Below are 24,000 nucleotides of genomic sequence, written 5' to 3'. Positions count from 1 at the left end.
GTCATGCTGGCTGGTTTGTTGAGTGACGGTTATGGCTTTGATTTCCTCTCTCTCATCCTTTGGAAATGTTGTTAGTTTTTAACACCATCACATTTTAACCATACATATGAGTTTCAGGCAGAGAGGAGTGCACCAGATTCACCTACACTACTCAGGATTTCCCTATGACTTATACTGATGTCTGGCAATTGCTTTTCACACACATTTCCTATCTTGTTAAATCATCCTGTGGACTAACACATTTATAGAAGGAAACATGGGTAGAAAATAAGTTAATAAAGCCATACTGTAAGCCATTACTATGAACTATATGGGTCCTTGGCGGACAAAGAGGGTTGAGTAATCAGGGCATTTTGCCCTAGTTTCTGTTCAGACAACTGGCTTGCTCGACTTATACATTCTCTACATTATGTTTGTCAGAATAGTATAAGAAGAATATTTAAAAGACTGAAAGAGGTAAATAAAGGAAACGAAAAAGACATCTTTGTTCAGCATTTTTGTTTCATTCTACCCCCATGTAGAATGGAAATGGTCAGCCAGTGGTTAACCATGTTTATTACTGAAAAATGAGCTGTGTTCCAAGACTTCTTTTTCTGAGTTGGATGTTTGGAGGAAAATTGAAGGTGGTCACGAAAGTAATATTTGTGCATCATTCTGACATACATGTAACCAGTGTGATTACATTTACAAATTTGTGTCTGTGTCTGTGTGTGCGCATGTGTGTGTGCGTGTGTGTGTGTGTGTGTGTGTGTGTGTATGTGTGTACATGCATGCATATGAGTGTGTGTGTGTATGTGTGTTTACGTGCACACATGTTTTATTATCAGGATTAAGAGAATTTATTAATGATTAAGAGCCCAAAAAAATCCCACCGTCCTACTACCTGTCTTCTTGATCCCATCCCCTCCTCTCTCTTTCAGGACATTCTGAGGATAATCTGCCCTCCATTTCATCCTTGATCAACAGTTCCCTGTCTGCTGGTACAGTTCCCTCTGCCCTGAAGAGGGCACGGGTCAAACCACTGCTTAAGAAGTCCACTCTATGCTCAGCTGTTGTCAAAAGCTACCGTCCACTATCTCTTCCACCGTTTCTCTCTAAAACCCTGGAACATGCAGTCTATAACCAATTCTCTCCTCTCCTTCTCCAGAACAATCTCCTGGATCAGAATCAGTTGGGATTCAAAGCTGGCCTCTCCACCGAGACGACCCTCCTCGCTCTCACAGAGGAGCTTCACTTGGCCAGAACGAAGTCGCTCAGCTCTGTCCTCATACTTCTAGACCTCTCTGCAGCATTTGACACTGTTAACCACCAGATTCTCCTCTCATCCCTTGCTGGGATGGGATTTGCAGGATCTGCACTCACATGGTTTGAGTCCTACCTGTCTGACCGCTCCTACCAGGAGGGAATCGGTCTCTTCCCGCTGCTCTTTCCAGACTGGGGTCCCACAAGGTTCCGTACTTGGTCCAGTCCTTTTCTCTCTTTATACTTGATCGCTCAGACAAGTTATCTCTGCCCACGGTCTTTCTTACCACTGCTATGCCGATGACACACGGCTGTTCTTCTCCTTCTCCCCTTCGACTCTCAGGTCCAGTCATGCATTGCAGCCTGCTTAGCCAACATCGCCTCTTGGATGTCCACTGCTCATCTCAAGCTCAACCTGGAGAAAACGGAACTTCTCTTTTTTCCTTCTAAGAGCTTCCCAACGATTGACGCTTCGATCACCATTGAGGGTTCGGTGATGTTCCCCACCACCAGACCAGCCAAAAACCTTGCCGTGCCCCTTGATGACCAGCTGAACTACTCTAGCCACATCGCAGCGGTCACTCGACCCTGCAGATTCTCCCTCTACAACGTCAGGAGGATCCGCCCCTTCCTCACGCAACAAGCAACCCAGCTCTTGGTCAAAGCACTTGTCATTTCCTGCCTCGATTACTGCAACGCCTTACCTGCTGGCTTACCGGCCTGCACCATCAGGCTGCTTCAGCTTGTTCAGAATGCTGCTGCACGCCTGGTCCTCAACCTCCCAAAACACTCTTATGTCACTCCGCTTCTGACTGCACTCCACTGGTTTCCGGTAGCAGCCCGCATCCAGTTCAAGACACTGGTGCTGGCTTACCAGGCCACAAGAGGCTGCGCCCCATCCTACCTTCAGTCTCTGATAACTCCTTACATTCCAGCCAGAGCTCTCCGCTCTACCACCTCTGGTCAGCTGGCGGTCCCCTCACTTCGGGAATCTGGCAGCTGTTCCTCTCGACCACATCTCTTCTCTGCTGTTGCTCCTCGGTGGTAGAATGACCTTCCTCACTCAGTCAGGACTGTGGAATCTCTTCCCATCTTCCGCAGGAAACTGAAAACCCACCTTTTCAGAACCCACCTGTTACCCACTACCTAACCTCCCTTTCTATGTCACAAAAAAGGAAAAAAATTGTACTAACCTTTCCCCTATGTCGCAAGTCTTGTTTTTTATCGCTTATTGTCACAGAATTCCAGGTGCGTGATACTGAAGGTAATTAATCTACAACCTTATTGTGATCTTTGCTTATGGGGCAATGTGATCTGATTGATGCACTTACTGTAAGTCGCTTTGGTTAAAAGCGTCTCCTAAATGCCAAATTGTAAATTGTAAGTCAAACATTGAAAAATAGGTTTATTCTCTACAGACAGATCAAAGTTAAAGCTGTAAAATGTTTATGGTCTTCAGGATAATTGAAGGTGTAAAAGGTCGTGTTATTCATACAGTGTATATTAAACCGTGCTTCATTTTCAGTCTCCACAGAACCAGGACACATTTACCCAAACACTTCAGAATCCAACATCTCCAAGCCTGTCAACTCCCGTAACCTGTGGTACGTGCACATTTTCGTCTGAATTTTAAAGCTTAAATGCATAACAAAATATACAATTAATATACTCAAAATATCCAAACAAGTCTGAGCAAAACATGTTAAGATCTCATCCTTTCTGTGTCTTCTGTGTATGAAAGAGATATGTGGAGGAGTATGGAAGTATGGAAGAGAAACATTAAACAGTTTAAACTGGTTAGATTTATAGCTAAATGGATATAGCTAAGGGTCTTGATCTAGTGGTCCTCCATCCACACCTTGTTTGACCTGGATGTGCGGCATTGAGTATTGTCCTGCTGGAATAACCAATCCTCAGAGTTGGGGAACATTGTCAGAGCAGAAGGAGGCAAGTTTTCTTCCAGGATTGTGTGTGACTTGATTCATGCGTCCTTCACAAAGACAAATCTGCCCAATTCCAGCCTTGTTGAAGCACCCCCAGATCACCACTGGCCCTTCACCAAATTTCACAGTGGGTGCGAGACACTGTGGCTTGAAGCCCTCTCCAGGTCCTTGTCTAACCAGGTGTTGGACAAAGCTGAAAATTGGACTCAGAGAAGATGACCTTACTCTCCTCTAAAGTCCAAACCTTATGTCCCTCTGCAAACCTCTTCTTTGTTTCTCATGGATGAATGGCTTTTATCTCACTTTGCACAACTTCAGCCCTGCCCCTACGAGCCTGTTTCAAGCCATCCTTGCCGTGCACTTCACCCCAGCTGCCATTTGCCATTCTTTTTGTAGGTCACTTGATGTCATCCTACAGTTGTTGAGTAACATTCACATGAGTTAGCGGTCATCCTGGTCAGTGGAGATTTGTTTCCACCCTCTGTCGGTCTGTAGCTTTGCTGCCCTCATTGTCTGTTGCTTGACCTTGTTCTTATAAACTGCCATCTTTGAAATGTTAAGGATGGAAGCAACCTGACGCTCACTGTATCCCTCTGCCAGTAAAGCCAGAACTGAACCCTTCTTTTCCTCACTTAAAACTTTCCTTTTCAACTCTTTTGGCATGGTCAATAGTTGTTGTTTTTTTTATTCCAGTTACTTTTGAGGTACTACTCGCACCATTTTTGCCATCCAGCTGGTCCTGCTGCAAGAGCATAGTGATGACCACAGCAGTGGTTTTTATACTTTTCCTTGTTTCCTTCCCCGTCAATCACTCGCTTACCGTAAAGGCTGCTGTAAATGCACAGAGGAATCAAAGTTGGCTTTGTTTCATTTTAGGTTTTGTTACGAGCAGCTTAGTTATTTCGTTATTATCGTGACTACGCGCAGATGTGGAGTAGATTCGTGAAGTAAATTTGTGAATATTCTGGTGTACATATATGCTTGGAGTATGCCTCGTGAATACAGAGGTCCAGTAGTGCGCTAAAAGTCACACAGGCCATTTGGGGAAGGAATAAATGTTCGAATTAATATTTCGTCTTACAACCTTGAATTGGAGCTATTCATGCTTGCAAAAATGGAGCACAAAAGAGTAATAACATGTGAACACAGTATCAGAGAAAAAATTGGGCCTGATTCATGTACAGTTTCTCAAATGAACCTGCAAATTGATCACACCAGACTAAAATCACGAATTCATTCAGCCTGTAGCCTATGCATTGATGTGTACAGAATATAAGATTTTTGCAGGGTGTAATATTTTTGTCTGAAGTATGTTTTGGGAACAAAACTTAACAGTAAACATTCTTCAGCAATAGTCCACCAGTCTCTTTTGTGTTTTTATAGTTTTCTTCTGTGATTGTAGGATGCAAAGAAAATATTATTAATGTGAACTTAAGTGTTCCACTGCTCTGCTGCTTCTGCACCTAGACCTGCCTCTGATAGATGGAACTGAGACCACTCCCATTGAGCTTAAAAACAAAACATCACGGAAGAGAGCCCTACATAGAAAAAACAAGCCTTTCTGTGATGGTAATATGCTCCCCCCCCCCAATACACACACAGACACCACTTATATTCATATCATAATCACACTATACCACCATGTCATGGTTGTACTGTCCATTGTGCTTTTCACGGTATGTGACTGAGATTGTTCGATGTAATGACATTTGACTTCCAATATCCCAACATAGAAGTCCCTGAAGCACATGATTAAAAGTTAATAGTTGTCTTGAAAGAAAAAGAAAAACAAAGTTCAAAGATTGGAAGGACTGTAAAAATGTTTGATCTTTAGAACAGTAGAAAGTATAATAGGTAATCTTGCTGATAAATTGTGTGTTGAAGCCCAAGCATATCAACTCCTGTGGTCTTCAGTAGGTACGCATTTCCAACAGAATTTTAGAACTTAATCCATAAATGAACATAGAATCGGTGAAATAATTTCTAATTTCTAATTTCTACAAGTTTGAGCAAAACATGTAAAGAACTTATCCTTTTCATGACTTTTATGTGGTATGGTAGGGAAACATTTAAAGGCTTTGTCTCATAGGTAAAATTCAAGCACTCAAAATGAGTTTTTCACGTACAGGGTTTTATTAATGATGAACAGAATATCTCGTTGACTGCGTATGATATAATACTTAATTCATCACCAAAACTGACAGACAGATAGATAGATAGATAGATAGATAGATAGATAGATAGATAGATAGATAGATAGATAGATAGACAGACAGACAGACAGATAGATAGATAGATAGATAGATAGATAGATAGATAGATAGATAGATAGATAGATAGATAGATAGATAGTTAGATAGACATTCTTTCTGACATCAAAAGGTCTAGTATTAGTAAACATTGTTGAATGCAGCATGAAATTTGGTGCCATGCCACAAGTGCCTCTGTTTATTAAAATTTCTTTTTTTTGACTCATGATAACTGTGTTTGCATTTTCTTTGAATAAAGTTTTTATGTATGTATGTAAGTATGTATGTATGCATTTATGTATGTACTGTATTTGTTTGTTTGTTTGTTTGTTTAACTTCAGTGAGCTGTTGTGGGCTATTAATTCCTTTTTATGGATATACTCTCATTCTCCCTTGCTCATATATAGCCTACAGCCTATACAAACAGTATATATATATACACACACACACAGTATATATATATATACACACACATACATACACACACACTCACATACAAAAAAAACACATTTATTAGCTTGGTGACAGAGCTAGTTAACAAGTTAAACATGGAAAAGTACTCTGATTAAGGAGAAAGAAAGCAAGTCAAACACTGAAAATAGATTAATGGTCTAAAGGTTAATGGCTAATGCCTCAAAGATGAAAGTTAAAGCTCTAAATATTTATGGTCTTAAGGATAATAAAGGTGTAAAAGGCAATCCTATTCATACAGTGTATATAAAACTCCACCTCATCTTCATTCTCCAAAGAACCAGACACATTTACCCAAACACTTTAAAATCCAACATCTCCAAGCCTGCCAGCTCCTATAATCTGTGGTATGTGCACATTTCCTTATGAATTTTAAAGCTTAAATCCATACAAACATCAAATATAGTAATATACTCAAATCTTTCAAACAAGTTTGAGCAAAGTGTGTAACGAACTCATCCTTTCTGTGACTTTTGTGTAGTATAGAAGAGAAACAGACAATAGCTTAGCTTCATAGTTAAATGGATGAAGTTTGGGAAAAGGAAAAAATCCTTGATTGGGGTTTTTATGCACAGGGTTTGTTAATGGAAAAACATTATATCAGTTGATTGTCTATGATATAACAATTCATCCATCAGCAAAACTTACTGGGTAAACTTCAGTAATGCTAAACCTGATCTGTTTGCTGAGCATTATCCTTATGTAATAGTGACCTAATGGTTAGAGAAACAGCCCAATAACTGTAGCACAAATAAAAACAAAATTTAGATGTTCTCTTTAGGTTGTTCTTCTTTGTCTTCTCTTATTTCAAAATGAATTTTATTCGGTTAGCAGTTATGTTTCCATAGATAACACCAGATGGCACTATACAAGCAGCGTCTCACTGCTTTGCTGCTCCTGCAGCTAAACCTGCTTGTGAGAGTTGGAACTGAGACAACGACTTCTAACAATCAGAGCTGCCCAGCCTATGCCGGGGTCCCAGGAACTCCTGGGCACAATGGTCTTCCTGGCAGAGATGGGAGAGATGGGAAAGATGGGAGGGATGGAGCTGTTGGACCAAAGGGAGACAAAGGTGACCCAGGTGTGTGTCTCTCTGCAACAGCTCAAAACTAAAAAGCAGACTGAATGGATACTCAACAGTTATTTAACAGTGAGTGTAAGAACATGGTGGTCTGGAAGTTTTAAGAAATTCCTTTCATTTTCTGCCCTCCTTGTACTCAGGAATTGGTGTGCAAGGACCTTCAGGTGAGCCAGGCCCTGCAGGTCCAATAGGACCCAAAGGGGAAAAAGGAGAGCCAGGTACAACAAGTAATAATGTGTTATGTGTGTTAATGTATTGATTAATCTTAAAACACAATCATTTTCATGATCTAATTATTTATTTTCAAGAAAATTAAACATTTCTCCCACATTTCTTCCTGTGATTTTTATATGACACAATGGCTTTACCACAGTCTTAGAAAGGCTTTACAAGTTGTGTAGTAAAGTAATAGTAAATAATGTGTGAATGAGCTGAGGCAAATCATAATCATTAAATAATAATCAAGTAAAAATTTCTCGAAATTTTTGAAACATTACAAGCAAACATGGACACAATGTATTCTGTTTTTTGTTTTCAGGAACTGTTGTTAATGAGAGTTTGATCACATCTCTTCAGTCAGAAGTCATGAGCCTTAGAGCCAGGCTGTCCCTGATAGAGAAAGGTGGGCTATTATAACTAAATAAGTGTCATTATTCATGATGCTCCACTGTCCTACTCTGTAATGACTAAAATGAACAATACCTCTGTGATCACATACTCATACAAATTACACTTTCCTTTACAGCTACAACTTTCCGCATCTTCCGTAAAGTTGGACAGAAATACTATGTGACTGATGGACTGAGTATGAGTTTTGATGAAGGTGTGAAGTTCTGTAGAGATACTGGTGGGAAAATGGTCTTACCTAGAAATGAAGAGGAAAACCAAGCACTAACTAAAGTTGTGGTCACCACTGCTTCCTTGTATGCATTCATTGGAGCAACAGACAGGCAGCATGAGGGGAACTTTGTTGATTTAGAGACATACCCATTGAATTTTTCCAAATGGGCCAATGGTGAACCCAGTAATACCAATGGGGCAGAAGACTGCACCATGATTCTTAACAATGGTTTTTGGAATGATATCGATTGTAACTCATTCCATCTCACAGTCTGTGAAATAGTAAATCCTTAATTTGTGCTTGAATATGACAAATTTGTAATTCATCTATACTTTTGGGAATATTCTAATGAATTCAATGATAAACAATGCACACAATACCCTGTGTCACTCAATCTTCTTAATGCCAGATTGGTTCTATGAATGTATTTCCTTAAATCTTTGTTTTCTGGAAAATGAAATGAAAATCTTGATATTTTATGGCAGAATAAATCTGTAACTCCTCTGATCATAGGTAACATATTTTTTCATTTTCCCCTGCACTGGAAAGATGATCCTAAATACAACTAAATGTCTGAAAGTATGTGAAATCTTCGTCTTTGTTATAACCTCATCTTTCAGATTATCTCATGTGAAAACCAATATTAAAAAAGGATTCTCTGAATGAGATTCAAATGTACCCTAAATGAAAAGTTTAATATTTGTGTTATGGAAAATTCTGCATAATAGTTAATGCTCAGGCCTTTTTTGTGCTATAAAAAACACAAGTTGATTATCTACTCAACTTTATGGATAAGTTAGATAAATACACTGAGGATGACCCAACAGGACAGGCTGTGTAGATCCCACAGAAATGCTTTATATGGGGAGTATGTCATAAGTCAGCAGTGGAGAAACAGAATAAACAACATGACTTAGATGACATAAGTCAGACACATCAGGTTTGCGCAGGTGGCTGCGTAATCTCTAGTAATCTCTAACATGCTATATATATATGCTCGGCATGAGCCTTGTGAATACAGAGCTCCAGCAGTGTGCTAGTAGTCACATAGGCCATTTGGGGCAAGAATAAATGTTCGTATTAATATTTAGTCTCACAGCGTTGAATTGGAGCTATTCACTCGTGCAAAAATGGAGCACAAAAGAGTAATAACATGTGAACGCAGTATCAGAGGAAAATTTAGAACTGATTCATGTACAGTTTCTCAAATGAACCCGCAAACTGATCACTCTTTTTTTTGTAGACAGGAAACAATGTCAAAAACCACCATGGTAACAATATTAACAAGTACACCATAATGTCTTTTAAACCAGCGGTTCTCAATCCTCTGCTCCTGAGGGACCCCTGCTCTGTATATCCTCTATCTATCCTTGCTCCAAATACACCTGATTAGTGTGATTAACATGCTCTTGATTAAATCAGTTGTGCTCAGCCAATCAAAAGTGCCACTGATGAGTTCAGTCTGGCAAGTAGAGCAGGAAAAGATGGAAAATGTGCAGAGCAGGGGTCGCCCAGGAGCAGGATTGAGAACCACTGGTTTAAACCATTTGCTGTAATTTGAAGAGAGTCTTGATATTACAAACATATTTCTTCACTTTGTAAAACTATTACATTACATCTTAACGAGAGTTTTGGGTGCCGGTAGTTGTACTGAAAGTTGATGTGGGGACGAGCAGACCATGAGAAGCCTATGTAGAATGTCTGCATTGTGGCATGATGTCCGTTGTGATGCATCCTGTTCTATCGTATTTGAATTAATCACCTATTAACCGGTGTGTCTGTGTAATACATTCATAAGTTGTAATTGCAGTCCACTTTCTTTGTGTTTGTATAAGGAACACAAGTGTATTCCTCACACATTTGTTTTCCTCACTGAGCAATGTATTAAATAAGCAAGGAAATGTGAGTGAAAAACAATCACCAGACATCGCTGTCAATGACGGAGAGATTTCTTGCATTCTGTGTAATTCTGGTGTCGGAGGTGTCGGAGAGATGGCAGTGGTTGAAGCGCTACTGTTCATCATTTTGGGACACCAGTCCTTACGGACAACTCAATCAGAACAGAAATTTACTGAAGGGCATAAAATCTTAGAGTTTGTAGAGCTGATCCGACATGAGAGAAACAACATCAAACAAAGTTTTAAATAAGTTTTAATGATATAATCAGAAAACAGCGGTCAAAGAATGGAAGTAACAGACAAAGAAAAGCAGATAAAATGGATTGTTCACAACAGTAAACTAAACAAGACAATTAAGACAGAGGAAACACTATGCAGAATGAATGGCGTGTAGAATGTTGTAAGACTTATACAGTGATCCCTCATGAAGTGAAGTAATCAGAAATAATGAGCCTAAATTGTCGTCATTAGGAGAGCTAACTATGGCCTGTGTCAATGTGATAGAGAAAGGGTAGGTTGGGTAACTTACCCAAGATTACAGGGATCAACTTTATATTTTATGAAAAACAATACTATTTACACACATTCCTCACTCACTCTCTGAGCTGCATATCCTAATTAGGGTTGTGGGGGGGGGGGTGCTGGAGCTTATCCCAGAATTCACTGGGCAAAAAGTGAGGAAACAGCCTGGACAGGTCACCACTCCATCACAGGGCAAACACACTCACACTTAGGCAACTCAGTATCTCCAGTTCACCTGACTCGCACATCTTTGGACTGTGGGGAGGAAGCCGGAGCTCCTGGAGGAAACCCATGCAGACACAGGGAGAACAAGCACACTCCACACAGGGAGTACCCTGGCCACCCTGCTGGGAATTGAACCAAAGACCTTCTTGCTGTGAGGCAACAGCGCTACCCACTGTGCCACCGTGCACCCCACATTCCTCAAAAGTAACAGAAATGTGGAGTCATGTACACAACTTTGGGTCCATCTTGAACAATTTGGACTTATGAGATGTGGAGACTGTATGGGCCTGTCAGTCAGGGGAAATTCAGTTGTCATGAGACGAGATGATCTTTGTCAGATTAATAATGAAATGGAAAGGGTGTCATGTCAATTTAATTAAAAACAGTATCATCCAGGATATGTAATAATTTGACTGTGAAAAGGGTAAAAAAAAAAAAAAAACCACAGAACTGACATGCGATAAGCGATGCATTGTCCTGCTGGAATAACCAGTCCTCAGAGTTGGGGAACATTATCAGAGCAGAAGGAATTGTGTTCTTCCAGGATTGTGTGTGACTTGATTCATGCGTCTTTCACAAAGACAAATCTGCCCAATTCCAGCCTTGTTGAAGCACCCCCAGATCACCACCGGCCCTTCACCAAATTTCACAGTGGGTGCGAGACACTGTGGCTTGAAGCCCTCTCCAGGTCCTTGTCTAACCAGGTGTTGGACAAAGCTGAAAACTGGACTCACCAGAGAAGATGACCTTACTCTCCTCTAAAGTCCAAACCTTATGGCCTTTTGCAAACCTCAGCCTGGCTCTTCTTTGTTTCTCATGGATGAATGGCTTTTATCTCACTTTGCACAACTTCAGCCCTGCCCCTACGAGCCTATTTCAAGCCGTCCTTGCCGTGCACTTCACCCCAGCTGCCATTTGCCATTCTTTTTGTAGGTCACTTGATGTCATCCTACAGTTGTTGAGTAACATTCACATGAGTTGGCTTTCATCCTGGTCAGTGGAGATTTGTTTCCACCCTCTGTCGGTCTGTAGCTTTGCTGCCCCAAGTGTCTGCTGTTTGACCTTGTTCTTATAAACTGCCATCTTTGAAATGTTAAGGATGGAAGCAACCTGACGCTCACTGTATCCCTCTGCCAGTAAAGCCAGAACTGAACCCTTCTTTTCCTCACTTAAAACTTTCCTTGTCAGCTCTTTTGGCATGGTCAATAGTTGTTTTTTTTTTTTTATTCCAATTACTTTTGAGGTACTACTCGCACCATTTTTGCCATCCAGCTGGTCCTGCTGCAAGAGCATAGTGATGACCACAGCAGTGATTTTTATACTTTTCCTTGTTAAATAAGACTTGGTTCAGGTGATCACCTAATCTGTACCTCATTAAGTAGGATGAGGTGTGCTCGGGTGCATCCGAATAGTCTTTTTTGCTTAGGAAGGTTCCTATCTGAGTGAAATGACTTGGAAGTATCCAAGTGGCAGCTGTGATAAGAGCTGGTCGAATTCTCTAAATGCTTAGGAAAGGTGCTTCAGTGCTTCCTTTCCCAGAGTTGCCAACTGTCATGCATCTGACATGACACTCACGCTTTCAGCCTGAATCTCATGCCAAATCTATTCACATATAAAAATTTTTTTAATCCATTCACAGATCCTTGAGATCACCAAACAGACTGCATTGATTTCCCTGCTACAAAAAGTCACATTTGTCTTTGGCCTAGGTTATCAGCACAATTTTCAATTTATTATGTTTATATTTTAAAATCTTAAATATTTCTTATCCTTAATTAATCAACACCGTCAATGTTATGCCAAAGAACGGACAGAGGAGTTAACCATTTGCAGCAGTAACCTAGCTCGCTTCTAATGTACAATCTCGTTGATTTGTGCAGGCAGATAGATATCTCATGTCTAGATCGCGAGGTACGTGACGTAATAATGTTTAACAAGCAGAAAAACACGTTCATTCTCCGTAAAGCGCGAGTGCGTGCTCCGTCCTTTAAAGCCCAACTGTGTCCTCAGTAGTGTCAATGATTAGAAAATGCAATATAATTCATCAGAACACTAGAGCAAGTGCTGAGGGGAACTGTAGAATGACCAGCAGCGATTACTTGATTGTGAAGCACAATTTCTTTGTAATTCCATCTAAAGTAGGCTACCCTGAAAATACGTCCAGCTCCAGCTTTGAAAGCTCCAGCTCTCCAGCTCCGGCGTCTGTGTTTTGACAGTTTTGATTGCATCAAATTTGAAGTTGCGAAATTGCAATGTAGCATAAGCTATGATATCCTGGTGACGCCACTGCCTTTAGGCCTTTCATTTCTGTCTCAAACTGCGGGAGAATGGTGCATTTAGCTGCCAGAGTTAAGAAAATGTTCCCCGGGGGAGGATGTCCCCTGCCCCCTACGGCTCTAGGTTTACCAGTGTTCTAGTCAAACACGACGCACCATTCGGTCGTTCACGAAAACAAACGATTATGTCAATGTAACACTACCGTTGGGCAGTGTCAGGCGTATCTTTGACGAGACACAAAGATTATCTGACTGAGGTTCTCTCATTTACTTTGCTTATCCTACACAAGTAAAATAAAAAAATAAAAGTAACATGACAAAGTGATGGTGTCAGTCAAAAGACGTATTTGCTCTCCAAAAGATAACACTTTCTAAACAGTCTCTATATCAATAAAGGGGCAGTTCACGCAAACCGCCTCGTGCTCGTGCATTCTTACTTAAATTCTTCAGAGAAAATATAAAATTAATAAAATTCGCAATATGAATTTAAATAATTTACTACCAGTTGTCCAACTATTTCTGAATAAAAGTAAGACTTAGTACTGAAGTACAAGCATTAGTAATTGCAAAATAAATAAAATTCTGTTATCTAAAAATGGATCAGATCAACATGACCAACAAGGAAACGTTTACAGCCAGATGATGTTTTTAATTTAGCATGTTCGAAACTTAAGAATGATGATATGTATAGTAGCAGATCTGTTATGCATGATATGCCTATCTTGCATAAATTTAACAATTATTTTCATACAGTCATACTAACTGGGATTCATGTCGATAAATATGAGTGGACAGGAGGGCGAGCGTGAGCAACCATTCGTTTCACTTTTGTGACTGGTATCCTGTATTATTTTTTTTATTTCAATTCCAATGTTGGTAATGAAGTATTATTTTTACCGGGTTGTCCACGCCTGTATAGCCTGGCGGTAACAACACGATGCGAGCGCACACGGAGCGAAGTCAAGATGCGCTTTTAGTAGTCCATCTTTGGACTACTAAACATTGTAGATTTACCATTGCAGACCCACGTCAATAACATCCGCCGTCACATAATTACGTAGTTTAGTGTAAGTGCAGTCGGATTCTCTTAGCACCGTGGTTGTTTTTTCCTTCAACAAGTCCTTATGAATTCTCCTTTCCATCTTTCCTTGAACTCGTGACTTTTTCCATCGAGGTCAAGGAAAAGTGGTTAGTAAAGGACATAAGACGTGATTTTTTGTGACTACTCGGATGCACCCCTTGTGTTGGAATGGCTGCCGTGCATAGAGATGCAGATATATATATATATATATATATATATTCTGATTAAGAGACAAAAGCAAACATTGAAAGGAAGGTTAATGCTCTATGGCTCAAAGATCAAAGTTCATTCTCCAAAGAACCAGGACACATTTACCCAAATGTTTCAGAATCCAGTATCTCCAAGCCGGACAATTCCTGTAACCTGTGGTATGTGCACATTTTCTGATGAATTTTAAAGTTTGAATCCATAAAAGAATATACATTTAATATACTCCAAACATCCAAATAAGTTTGAGCAAAGCATGTTAAGATTTCATCCTTTCTGTGACTTTTGTGTATGGAAGAGAAGTATGGAAGAGTATGGAAGTATGGAAGTAGAGAAACATAACACAGTTTAGATTCATAGCTAAATGGATGAAGTCTGGAAAAGGAAAAATCATTTTGTCATAACTGCAGCCTTGTTGGTTTAACTTTTGAGCTAGATAAGTGTCTGCAAATACTCCCCCGAATAACATACTAAAGTCTGCTGTTGTTACAGAGATTTCTGACAAACAAAAACAAAATTTAGATGTTCTCTATAAATTGTTCTTCTTCTTTGTCTTCTCTTATTTCAAAATGAATTTTATTCGTTTAGCAGTTATGTTTCCATAGATCACACCAGATGGCACTATACAAGCAGTGTCTCACTGCTCTGCTGCTCCTGCAGCTAAACCTGCTTGTGAGAGTTGGAACTGAGACAACAAATCCTCTTTCTCAGAGCTGCCCAGCCTATGCTGGGGTCCCAGGGACTCCTGGGCACAATGGTCTTCCTGGCAGAGATGGGAGAGATGGGAAAGATGGGAGGGATGGAGCTGTTGGACCAAAAGGAGACAAAGGTGACCCAGGTGTGTCTCTTTGCAACAGGTCAAAAGTAAAAAGCAGACTGAATGCATGCACAACGGTTATTTAGCAGTGAATGTAAGAACAAGCTGTCTGGAAGTTTTAGGAAATTCTTTGAATTTTCTGCCTCTCTTGTTCTCAGGTATCGGTGTGCAAGGACCTCCAGGAAAGCAAGGCCCTGCAGGTCCAATTGGACCCAAAGGGGGAAAGGGAGAGCCAGGTAAAACAGGTAATAATGTGTTAAATGTATTAATGTATTGATTAATCCTAAAACACAATCATTTTCATTATCTTATTATTTAATTTCAAGGGAATTTACACATTTCTCCCACATAGACATTAGTGGCATGGAAAAAACAATTCTTGAAAAATCTTTGATTTTTAAAGAATAAATGGAGTAGATTACTGAACTTGTGTTTTGATCCCATCTGTCAAATTCCTTGATAAACTGGTTTTCCACCTCTCCAGTTTACACATAACAAGTGTAAATAAATTGCTTTCACCACATAGGCTTCAGGAATCTGGAAAACATACATTACAACACTTGGAAAATTATAACATAAGTTAATTTAATATATATGAAGTTATACAACTTCACCCAAAAGAACACCAACGTTCTCAAAAGTACTGAACCTGATCTTCCATCAATGACCTGGGTTACTGGTCTGGGTTGCTGAGATACTCACAGTCTTTTAGTGGCTTATTTATCATCACCATGAATTTCCAGTGTAGATGGATGGCCACATAATTTACAATGTATGCCATTTATTTATATTAAACAGAAACTATGTAAAGTGTACAGCACACATATGTGCACACACAGGCTCACATACACGCACAGACACACACACATATAAGTGTATATATAAAAACATACTATATGAATCACTCTGCATACCACTACACAACAACCATATATCAGTGTGTAGATGGACTCTACCTCAGTGTCTTAAAGACTTTACAAACTGTGTGTAAATGATCTGTGATTGAGGTCAGGTAAATGGTAATGCAGGGTTTTTGGTGATTTGAAATATTACAGGCAAGTGTGGACACAATGTGTTCTGTTTTTCACTTTCAGAAACTGTTGTTAATGATCATTCGATCACATCTCTTCAGTCAGAAGTCACAAGCCTAAAAGCCAGGCTGTCCCTGGTAGAGAAAGGTGGGCTATTATAACTAAATAAGTGTTATTATTCACACTGCTCTGTTGTCCTGCTCTGTAATGATTAAAACTAGAAATACCTCTGTGATCACATATTCATACAAATTACACTTTCCTTTACAGCTACAACTTTCCGCACTTTCCGTAAAGTTGGACAGAAATACTATGTGACTGATGGACTGAGTATGAGTTTTGATGAAGGTGTGAAGTTCTGTAGAGATACTGGTGGGAAAATGGTCTTACCAAGAAATGAAGAAGAAAACCAAGCACTAACTAAAGTTATGGCAAGTACTGGCTCCTCGTATGCACTCATTGGAGCAACGGACAGGCAGCATGAGGGGATCTTTGTTGATTTGGAGACACGCCCATTGAATTTCTCCAAATGGACCAATGGTGAACCCAATGATAGCAATGGGGCAGAAGACTGCACCATAATTGTTAACGATGGTTTATGGAATGATATCAGTTGTAACTCATCCCATCTCATAGTCTGTGAAATAGTAAATCTTTAATTTGTGCTTGAATATGACAAATTTGTAATTCATCTATACTTCTGGGAGTATTTTTAACGTATTCAATGATAAACAATGCACACAATACCCTGTGTCACTCAATCTTCTTAATGCCAGATTGGTTCAATGTCTGTATTTCTTTAAAGCTTTGTTTTTTTGAAAAATGAAATGAAAGTCTTTATATTTTATGGCAGAATAAATCTGTAACCCTTTTGATCATGGGTATCATATTTTCCCCTGCACTGGAAAGATTATCCTAAATGCAGCTAAATGTTTGAAAGTATGTGAAATCTTCAACTTTGCTATAACTTCATCTTTCAGATTATCTCATGATATCCCCATATGAAAACTAACATTTATAAGGATTTTCTGAATGATACTCAAATGTGCCCTAAATGAAATGTTTAATATTTGCGTTATGGAAAATTCTACACAATGGTTCATGTTCAGGCCATTTTGCAGTTTGGGTTTACAATTATGTTCATTGTGTTTACTTTTCATTTTTCATTAAACAGATAATATGTTTTTACGTTACTTTTAATCACAAAGATTTCAATCCCAAATGGAATTATATTTTTTTCTATCATTTAATTTGTAAAATAATTTATATTCTACTCTACTTCTATTCTGCCTTGTCTCCTGTCCTGTCCTGTGATGTTATGTGCAGCCTGTGTTGTGACACTATTAGTATGGGAACTAAAACTACTTTATAAAGATGTATTTGACAAAACACTGCATCACTTTATTATATCATGAATATAATACATTCTCATCAGGATTTTAATATATTACAACAGCTTTCTACAGGTTTGTGCGGCAAAAATGCTGGCATGTAAAGAAATTAGTTAAAAAATAACTGTAAATTCTACAGATATGTGAAATATTTGTGATGACATGTTGAAAAGGATGTCTGTTTTTTTAACATTAGACAAAATCTGTCCCTAAAATTTAATGAACATTTTAAATATTTTTCAATAAAGTGTGATGTCACACTGCAATACAGATTATATGAGGTGTTGACAGAAAAAGTTGGTAAAAAATGCAAAATACAGGGATTGTTTTGATGACCACACTATAACATTAATTTATGGTAAACTAGTATATAAACTTTTTCTTCCAGTCAACAATTCTGAAAAAAAAAAAAAAGGATTTCTTTTACCTTCATTTTTCAACCACCAAAATATACAATCATACAATGGTCTAATTTTGTATTGAAATAGATGCAGGTTAAGACCAGACCCTGAAAAAAACTGATTCCAATATTGAAAATGAGAGGAGTTTTATGTATAGGTGTTGTTTCACAGTCACCAATATCTTAACTGCCTGTATGCAGAATTGTACTATAACTCAGTACAATTTACAATTTAGCATTTGGCAGACCCTTTTTTCCAAAGTGACTTACAATCAGTGCATCAGTCAGATTCCGTCAGAATCACCCCAGTATTCTTCAGAATCACCCCATGGAGATTTAATCGTGATTTAATAGAGGCTGTGTACATTCCTCCTGAGGATAATGCTCATTTTGAGATATACTACCAGTCATTCTTCTAATCAAAAACAGTTTGTAAACCCTGGCCCACCTCACAGTGTCCTTGCTGATGTGGAGTCAGTTGTCATACCAATTCAAACAATGAAATCTGGCGTTTTCCTACTGAGGCACTCATGTTGTTCAGATCAGAATGTCATGTCAGATGATGGTTTGTGGAGTGAAGATTGTGGCTTTGATTTGCTGTTTCTCATTCTTGGGAAATTGTGATAGTTTTTAGCACTACAGTCTAACCATACATAGGAATTCTAGGCAGGCAACAGAACAGCAGAATCACCTACATTGCAAGAGCTCTCTCCATGATTGACAGTTATGTCCAGTGATTGCTCTTCACACACATCTCCCATCTTATATCATCATCTTGTTGACTATTAGAGTATTATAGTACTGAGTAGAAGAAGGAAACATGGATAGAAAAATGGGCAATAAAACAATTGTTATGCCCTGGTCCTCTCTTTCCCCATCTGGTAGTTAGCTTTGGTTAAGGTTTGTGATGTCCTGGTTTCTTTCATTCACCATGTTAATTGATTCCATTAGTTCAACTTGTTTTCAGCTAGTTGGCCCTGTTCAGTTGTATATAAATACTCCTAGTTTTGCCCATTGTTCTCTCTGTGGAATTGTATTGATTCCTTGTGTTGAATCGTCAGCCTGTCATGAAGCCTAAATCCTCAACCCTGTGAGTTCTAAGATGTCATTTGTGGCAAAGCCTGTTTGAATAAAACTGAGAAGATTCTGCACATGCATCCAGTCTCTTCAACAAATCGTGACAACAATAGAATGCCATTAAAAAAAGAGTTCTGACTAAGACCGTCCATATAGGAGAGCCCTTCATGGTTTCAAGTAGAACCCTTTGTAAAGGTTATATCCACAACGCATTCAAAAGGTGTTGTATATGCTTGATTATAAGTCTTGCTCTACATCTCCCTCTAGCGGCATCTTAAAGTAAAAATGATTTATTTAAAAAAAAAAAAATTAATTAATTTGCCAGAAATTAGATGAAAAGAGGCAGTAAACAAATATGTTTTACAGTAAAGCAGCTAAAACATTCAGGCCCCTAGTTATTCACAGATTACACAACACAAATGGGGCCTAAATATTTTCCATTTAATCTAATATTTACTGACCAGGCCTCTACATTCTCACACTTTTTATATTGTTTCAGATGCTGTCACAACTTCACTGATGTGTCCGGTCAACCACGAATAGTGAATTACGTGTGCTATCCACATCAGTGGTCCATTACACCGTGCAGTCTCATCTAGAACAGGAGCACCAAAGCTGATCTGGTGTTTTGTGGTAGCCTAATGTCCTATTTCAATTGATATGCATATAAAATATAGGCTATATGTTACAATTAATTATCTGATTTACAACCATGCTGTTAGAGAGTCTCATATTGTACAAAACTTACAGAAAAAAACAACCCAACTCAACAATCACCCCAAGGATAGAGAGCATAGTGTGCAGAGTGGCCCATCATGTAGTCTAATTCAGTGATTCTCAGCTCCAGTCCTGAGGGCCCACTGTCCTGCACGTCTTTGTTTTAACTCTTCATCATCACAGTTGATTGAGCTAATCAAGGGCTTGATGACTAACTGATCAGTGAAATTAGGTGTGTCAGTCCTGAGTTAAAACAAAGACATGCAGGACAGGGGCCTGTCAGGGCTGCAGTTGAGAATCACTGGTCTAACTGACATCAAGAAGGTCATTCATGGTTTTGCACTGCCTTTAAGAGTGTTTGATATGATTAAACAGGTACAGGTCTATCGTTTGACACTGATCCAGAGTTGAGTTTGAGGAAGGGTCAAATAAGCCCTTTTGAATGTAACTGGTACTGGGCCACAGGTGTCGATAAAGGTCGTCAGGATTGGGGAGGTTTTGCTGCAGAATGGGCTGCTCATCAAACTTTAAACTATGAGAATGCTAAGGCTTTAAACCCAGAACATGCTTTGAATGTTTGAGGCAAACCAGTGTGGGGACAGACGTCATTTCTGGTTGATGGCTGAAGGAGTTGTGAATGTGGTTGGGGAGCACCTCTTCATAAAAGTTCATGAAATCTGCAGTGAGAGGACCTGGAGGGAAGGGTAGGGTTTAGCAGAGAAGAGAAGTTAGAGAACTTTATTAGGGGGTGTGAGATGCATGTGTCCATTTTAAAATGGAAGGTCTACAAAGTTGTAATCTACAATTTATAATTTAGCATTTACAATTTAGCATTTACAATTTAGCATTTAGCAGACGCTTTTAGCCAAAGCGACTTACAATCAGTGCATCAGTCGGATTCCTAATACCTTATAAGCATACATCGCTAAAAAAGACTGAGCGTCAATTTACTCCTTCGTATTGCGCCCTGGAATTCTTAGACAAACATAGATACAAGACAAGGGTTTTTTTTTGTTTGTTTGTTTTTTTTGTTTTTTTTTTAAGGAAGGGGTGTTAGGCTTAGGGGGATAGGTGGGTTCTGAAGAGGTGGGTTTTCAGTTTCTTGCGGAAGATGGTGAGGGATTCCGCAGTCCTAACTGTATGAGGGAGGTCGTTCCACCACCGAGGGGCAATGGCGGAGAAGAGGCGTGGTCGGGAGGAGCGGCTGCCGGGTTCCCGAAGTGAGGGGACCGTCAGCTGGCCAGAGGTCGTAGAGCGGAGGGTTCTAGTAGTGGTATAAGGAGTTATTGAGGACTGAAGGTATGATGGGGCGGAGCCTCTTGTTGCCTGGTAGGCCAGTACCAGTGTCTTGAATTGGATGGGGGCAGCGACCGGAAGCCAGTGGAGTGTAGTAAGCAGTGGAGTGACATGAGAGTGCTTAGGGAGGTTGAAGACTAGTGTGCATCGGCGTTCTGCATGAGCTGGAGTGGCCTGATGGCACAGGTCAGTAAGCCAGCCAGCAGGACGTTGCAGTAGTTCAGGCGGGAGATGACAAGTGCTAGGACCAGGAGCTGGGTCGCCTGTTGTGTGAGGAATGGGCGGATTCTCCTGATATTGTATAGGGAGAATCTGCAGGATCGAGTGACTGCCACAATGTGACCGGAGTAGGTTAGCTGGTTGTCGAGGGTTATGCCTAGGTTTTTGGCTGCTGTGGTGGGGAACACCACAGATCCCTCGATGGTGATTGCAGTGTCGATCGTTGGGGAGTTCTTTGCAGGAAAGAACAGAAGCTCAGTTTTCTCTTCTTTTCTTTGTAATCTCATACAAAGAGAGGAGTCAACACAGGTTTCGGTGTAGACCAGCTCCTTGTAAAAACCACGTTTGCCATACTTGTGAGCTGGTGTAGATTCTGATTGGATGAGGTTTTATGAATGTAAGTGTGACAAGATGATGTTGATAAACTGATCTGTATTTTGGAGGCTGTTGAAGTCATCAAGAAGTGTTAGTGGGATGGTGTCATTGAGGAGGGAGTTACAAAGACTGCTGTGTTCATCAAAGGCGTATGTGAGAAGAATTCTGTAAGTAAGATAAAATGCTATGGCGGTAAAATCAGGTAGCAGCATCTAAATAACAAGGTAAAAATCCCACAAACATAAAGTTCACCTTCAGAGTTACCATTAACGGAACACACATTATTCATGCAAAAAGATGTAGCGAGACAGAGTGTCAGTGACAAACTTAACATGTGACTAGAATTTGACATATTTAACAGGGTTTTAACAACCTTTACATTCAGTTCTTTAGGGATGTTTAGTTAACTATACTGGTACGGTTGACCATGAAAACCCATGAAAAATAGATTATTGTTCACGCTGCAGTAATCCTTGACCATTTTTGTCCATAACTAAATTGACTAAAACTAAAACTAAAACTGAAACTATAATAAAATAAAACGGAATAGAAATGAGTCAATGAAATTAAAAATAAACTGAAACTAATTAAACTGTCACTTCAACTAACTAAAACTTAACAGAAATTCAGATTGAATACAAACATATTATCAAAATAAAAACATTATTAAAATTATTATTTTAATTATTATAACCTTGCTGAGTACAGCTGACTGATAAAATATCCAGAGTAGCTTGTTGCATACATTAAAAGTTCTGTGCCTCCTCCGCAAGTACATTCTGCTCTGTCCTATCTTATGGAGTGCCTTGGTGTTGTGTGACAAGTTTGGTTTATTATTCAAGTGCATACCAAGGAACTTGTATGTCCACCGCCTCTACCTAATCCTATCCCTAACCCTAGCCAACAATGGAAGAGTCATCAGAGAACTCCTGAAGGTGGTATGACCCAGAGTTTTACCGGTGTACCATAACCATATACACAATAAACACAAATAACCATGGGCATAATGCATATGCAGAGTAGATTTAGTGACACCTCCGATGCTTTACCCATGTAGGTCAGACAGAATATTTTTTTAAGTATCTGTCTTTCTTTCCTCAATGTAACAATCAACTGCCTGACCCACACTTGATCGTTACTTGAATGAAGAAGTTACTAATTTGGGAAATCCTATTGAATAGGCGCTACAGTATTAGCAACTGAATGTAAGAGGTATGCCCCAAGATAAACACCCAGACAAATGAACTTGATGGACTGTAAATGAGTAAGTAAATGAGTAAGTGGATATGAAAAGAAAGAAAGAAAGAAAGAAAGAAAGAAAGAAAGAAAGAAAGAAAGAAAGAAAGAAAGAAAGAAAGAAAGAACAACCCTACAGCACTATAAGCAAAACTAAAGAAGAAATTCAAGAGCAAAACTACAAGCACTAACCCAGTGACACAAATTCAGTCAGCTCTGAGCTTGATCAAGTATTTAAGGTCATTTCATTTAGACCTGTGACACATTGTATAGACCTGTTACAAATTCTGTAAGACAGCTTTGCCAAAAGATTAACCACACATCTACTGATTGATCAATCATCTGTGGCCTATTGCTGTTTGTTCTCATGTACTTTTGAAGGGATTACTTGGTTAGAGGTAGTATTGTGAAAGGCATTTGTAAAGCAAGTTTGACACACAAGCAGCTATGCTATCCTCATTATGTTCATGTGAAATGACTGGACCACAGTATGTCATCTATCAAACATGTTGTTGAGAGATAGCATTAAGTGCTTGCAGATTTAAGACAGGTTTAACATGCACACAGAATTGTTAAACTTACAAAGGACAACAAAAGCATTATGAAAAAAGAATGTGGTAATTATACAATGTTTGTGTAAGTGTGTGTATTTGTATGCGGTATGGAGTGTTAGTAAGCACACCACCATATGTATATCACAGTCTTGTTCACAGTGACAAACATCTTAATCCCTCTCAGGACTGATACTGGTTTTGTGATTTTGTTTTGGGGATTTTGATTTGGGGTTTGGGGGTTTTCTCAACAAATTTCCCTGGAAAGTTGTGTGGGAGGAAAATTACACATTCTGTTGGAAAGAAATGTCTGCATCATTCTATTACTAATGAGTCATTTGCCTAAATAGCATTTGGCCAGGTACACTGACTGGCAGACGACAGTCTACTATCAGTCTGGAGGGGCTGAACAGTTTTAATAAGCATACCATCATATTAATATGGAAAACTGTGTGAGGTTTATCTGAAATATTCTCAGAACTGTCTGTGGCCTTTCCTGAGTAGTTTCAAACTATGGCAGATCTTTTACGTGCAGACTACGCTGGAAAACGCGTAGGATGAAATACTTTATTAAGCCTACATTTAGAAAAGCTGGGTATTGAAAGCCATGGGTACGAAACTAATAAAGACATGTATCCACAATTGCAGGCATTTGACGTACGCAAATGACCAGCATGCAACTGTATCTTTTTCAAATAAGTTACTGGTCTGCGTAGCCATTGGACAAACAAAGTTCATCCGGCCAACAGCGTCACAGTTCCTATTGAGCAAAGAAGGAAAGATATGTATCGCTACTTCCGCCGCTGCGGACAAACGAAACGGCAGGGAAGCGAAGAGGAAGAAGATGTGGTGAA

The 24,000-nt window shown here is 39.4% G+C and overlaps 2 protein-coding genes and 2 pseudogenes across 4 annotated transcripts; 3 read left to right on the top strand and 1 right to left on the bottom strand.

Moving 5' to 3' along the window:
- The first annotated feature begins 1,285 nt into the window (after positions 1-1,285).
- LOC115812135 (uncharacterized) lies at positions 1,286-2,392 on the top strand (annotated as a pseudogene).
- Positions 2,393-6,763: 4,371 nt separating this feature from the next.
- On the top strand, positions 6,764-8,120 carry LOC115812134 (mannose-binding protein C-like). Its single transcript, XM_030774623.1, has 4 exons — positions 6,764-6,986; positions 7,127-7,204; positions 7,525-7,608; positions 7,732-8,120. The coding sequence occupies exons 1-4, from the start codon at positions 6,764-6,766 to the stop codon at positions 8,118-8,120; spliced, it is 774 nt and encodes a 257-aa protein (XP_030630483.1).
- A 6,003-nt stretch (positions 8,121-14,123) lies between these two features.
- Positions 14,124-17,273, top strand: LOC115811783 (mannose-binding protein C). Of its 3 annotated transcripts, none has more exons than XM_030774138.1 (5): positions 14,124-14,197; positions 14,625-14,874; positions 15,012-15,098; positions 15,948-16,031; positions 16,155-17,273. In XM_030774138.1, exons 2-5 carry the CDS (start codon positions 14,652-14,654, stop codon positions 16,541-16,543), a joined length of 783 nt encoding a protein of 260 aa, XP_030629998.1. In that variant the 5' UTR covers positions 14,124-14,197; positions 14,625-14,651; the 3' UTR covers positions 16,544-17,273. The 3 variants fall into 3 exon arrangements, with proteins under 3 accessions (XP_030629998.1, XP_030630000.1, XP_030629999.1); XM_030774140.1 differs by having other exon boundaries at positions 14,135-14,197; positions 14,628-14,874; XM_030774139.1 differs by having other exon boundaries at positions 14,138-14,197; positions 14,642-14,874.
- A 3,270-nt stretch (positions 17,274-20,543) lies between these two features.
- LOC115812133 (uncharacterized) lies at positions 20,544-21,271 on the bottom strand (annotated as a pseudogene).
- Positions 21,272-24,000: the final 2,729 nt, after the last annotated feature.

Source organism: Chanos chanos, chromosome 5, assembly GCF_902362185.1.
Source record: "Chanos chanos chromosome 5, fChaCha1.1, whole genome shotgun sequence".
Lineage (NCBI taxonomy): Eukaryota > Metazoa > Chordata > Actinopteri > Gonorynchiformes > Chanidae > Chanos > Chanos chanos.
The sequence above is the reverse complement of the archived record's forward strand: the minus strand, read 5'-3'. Positions and strand labels throughout refer to the sequence as shown.

Excerpts from the sequence above, each read along its gene's own strand:
- LOC115812134 (XM_030774623.1), top strand. The coding sequence starts at position 6,764 with ATGGCACTATACAAGCAGCGTCTCACTGCTTTGCTGCTCCTGCAGCTA. Across the intron at positions 6,987-7,126 it reads GGGAGACAAAGGTGACCCAG|GAATTGGTGTGCAAGGACCT; the intron begins GTGTGTGTCTCT and ends CCTTGTACTCAG. Across the intron at positions 7,609-7,731 it reads GCTGTCCCTGATAGAGAAAG|CTACAACTTTCCGCATCTTC; the intron begins GTGGGCTATTAT and ends TTTCCTTTACAG.
- LOC115811783 (XM_030774138.1), top strand. The coding sequence starts at position 14,652 with ATGGCACTATACAAGCAGTGTCTCACTGCTCTGCTGCTCCTGCAGCTA. Across the intron at positions 14,875-15,011 it reads AGGAGACAAAGGTGACCCAG|GTATCGGTGTGCAAGGACCT; the intron begins GTGTGTCTCTTT and ends TCTTGTTCTCAG. Across the intron at positions 15,099-15,947 it reads GGGAGAGCCAGGTAAAACAG|AAACTGTTGTTAATGATCAT; the intron begins GTAATAATGTGT and ends TTTCACTTTCAG.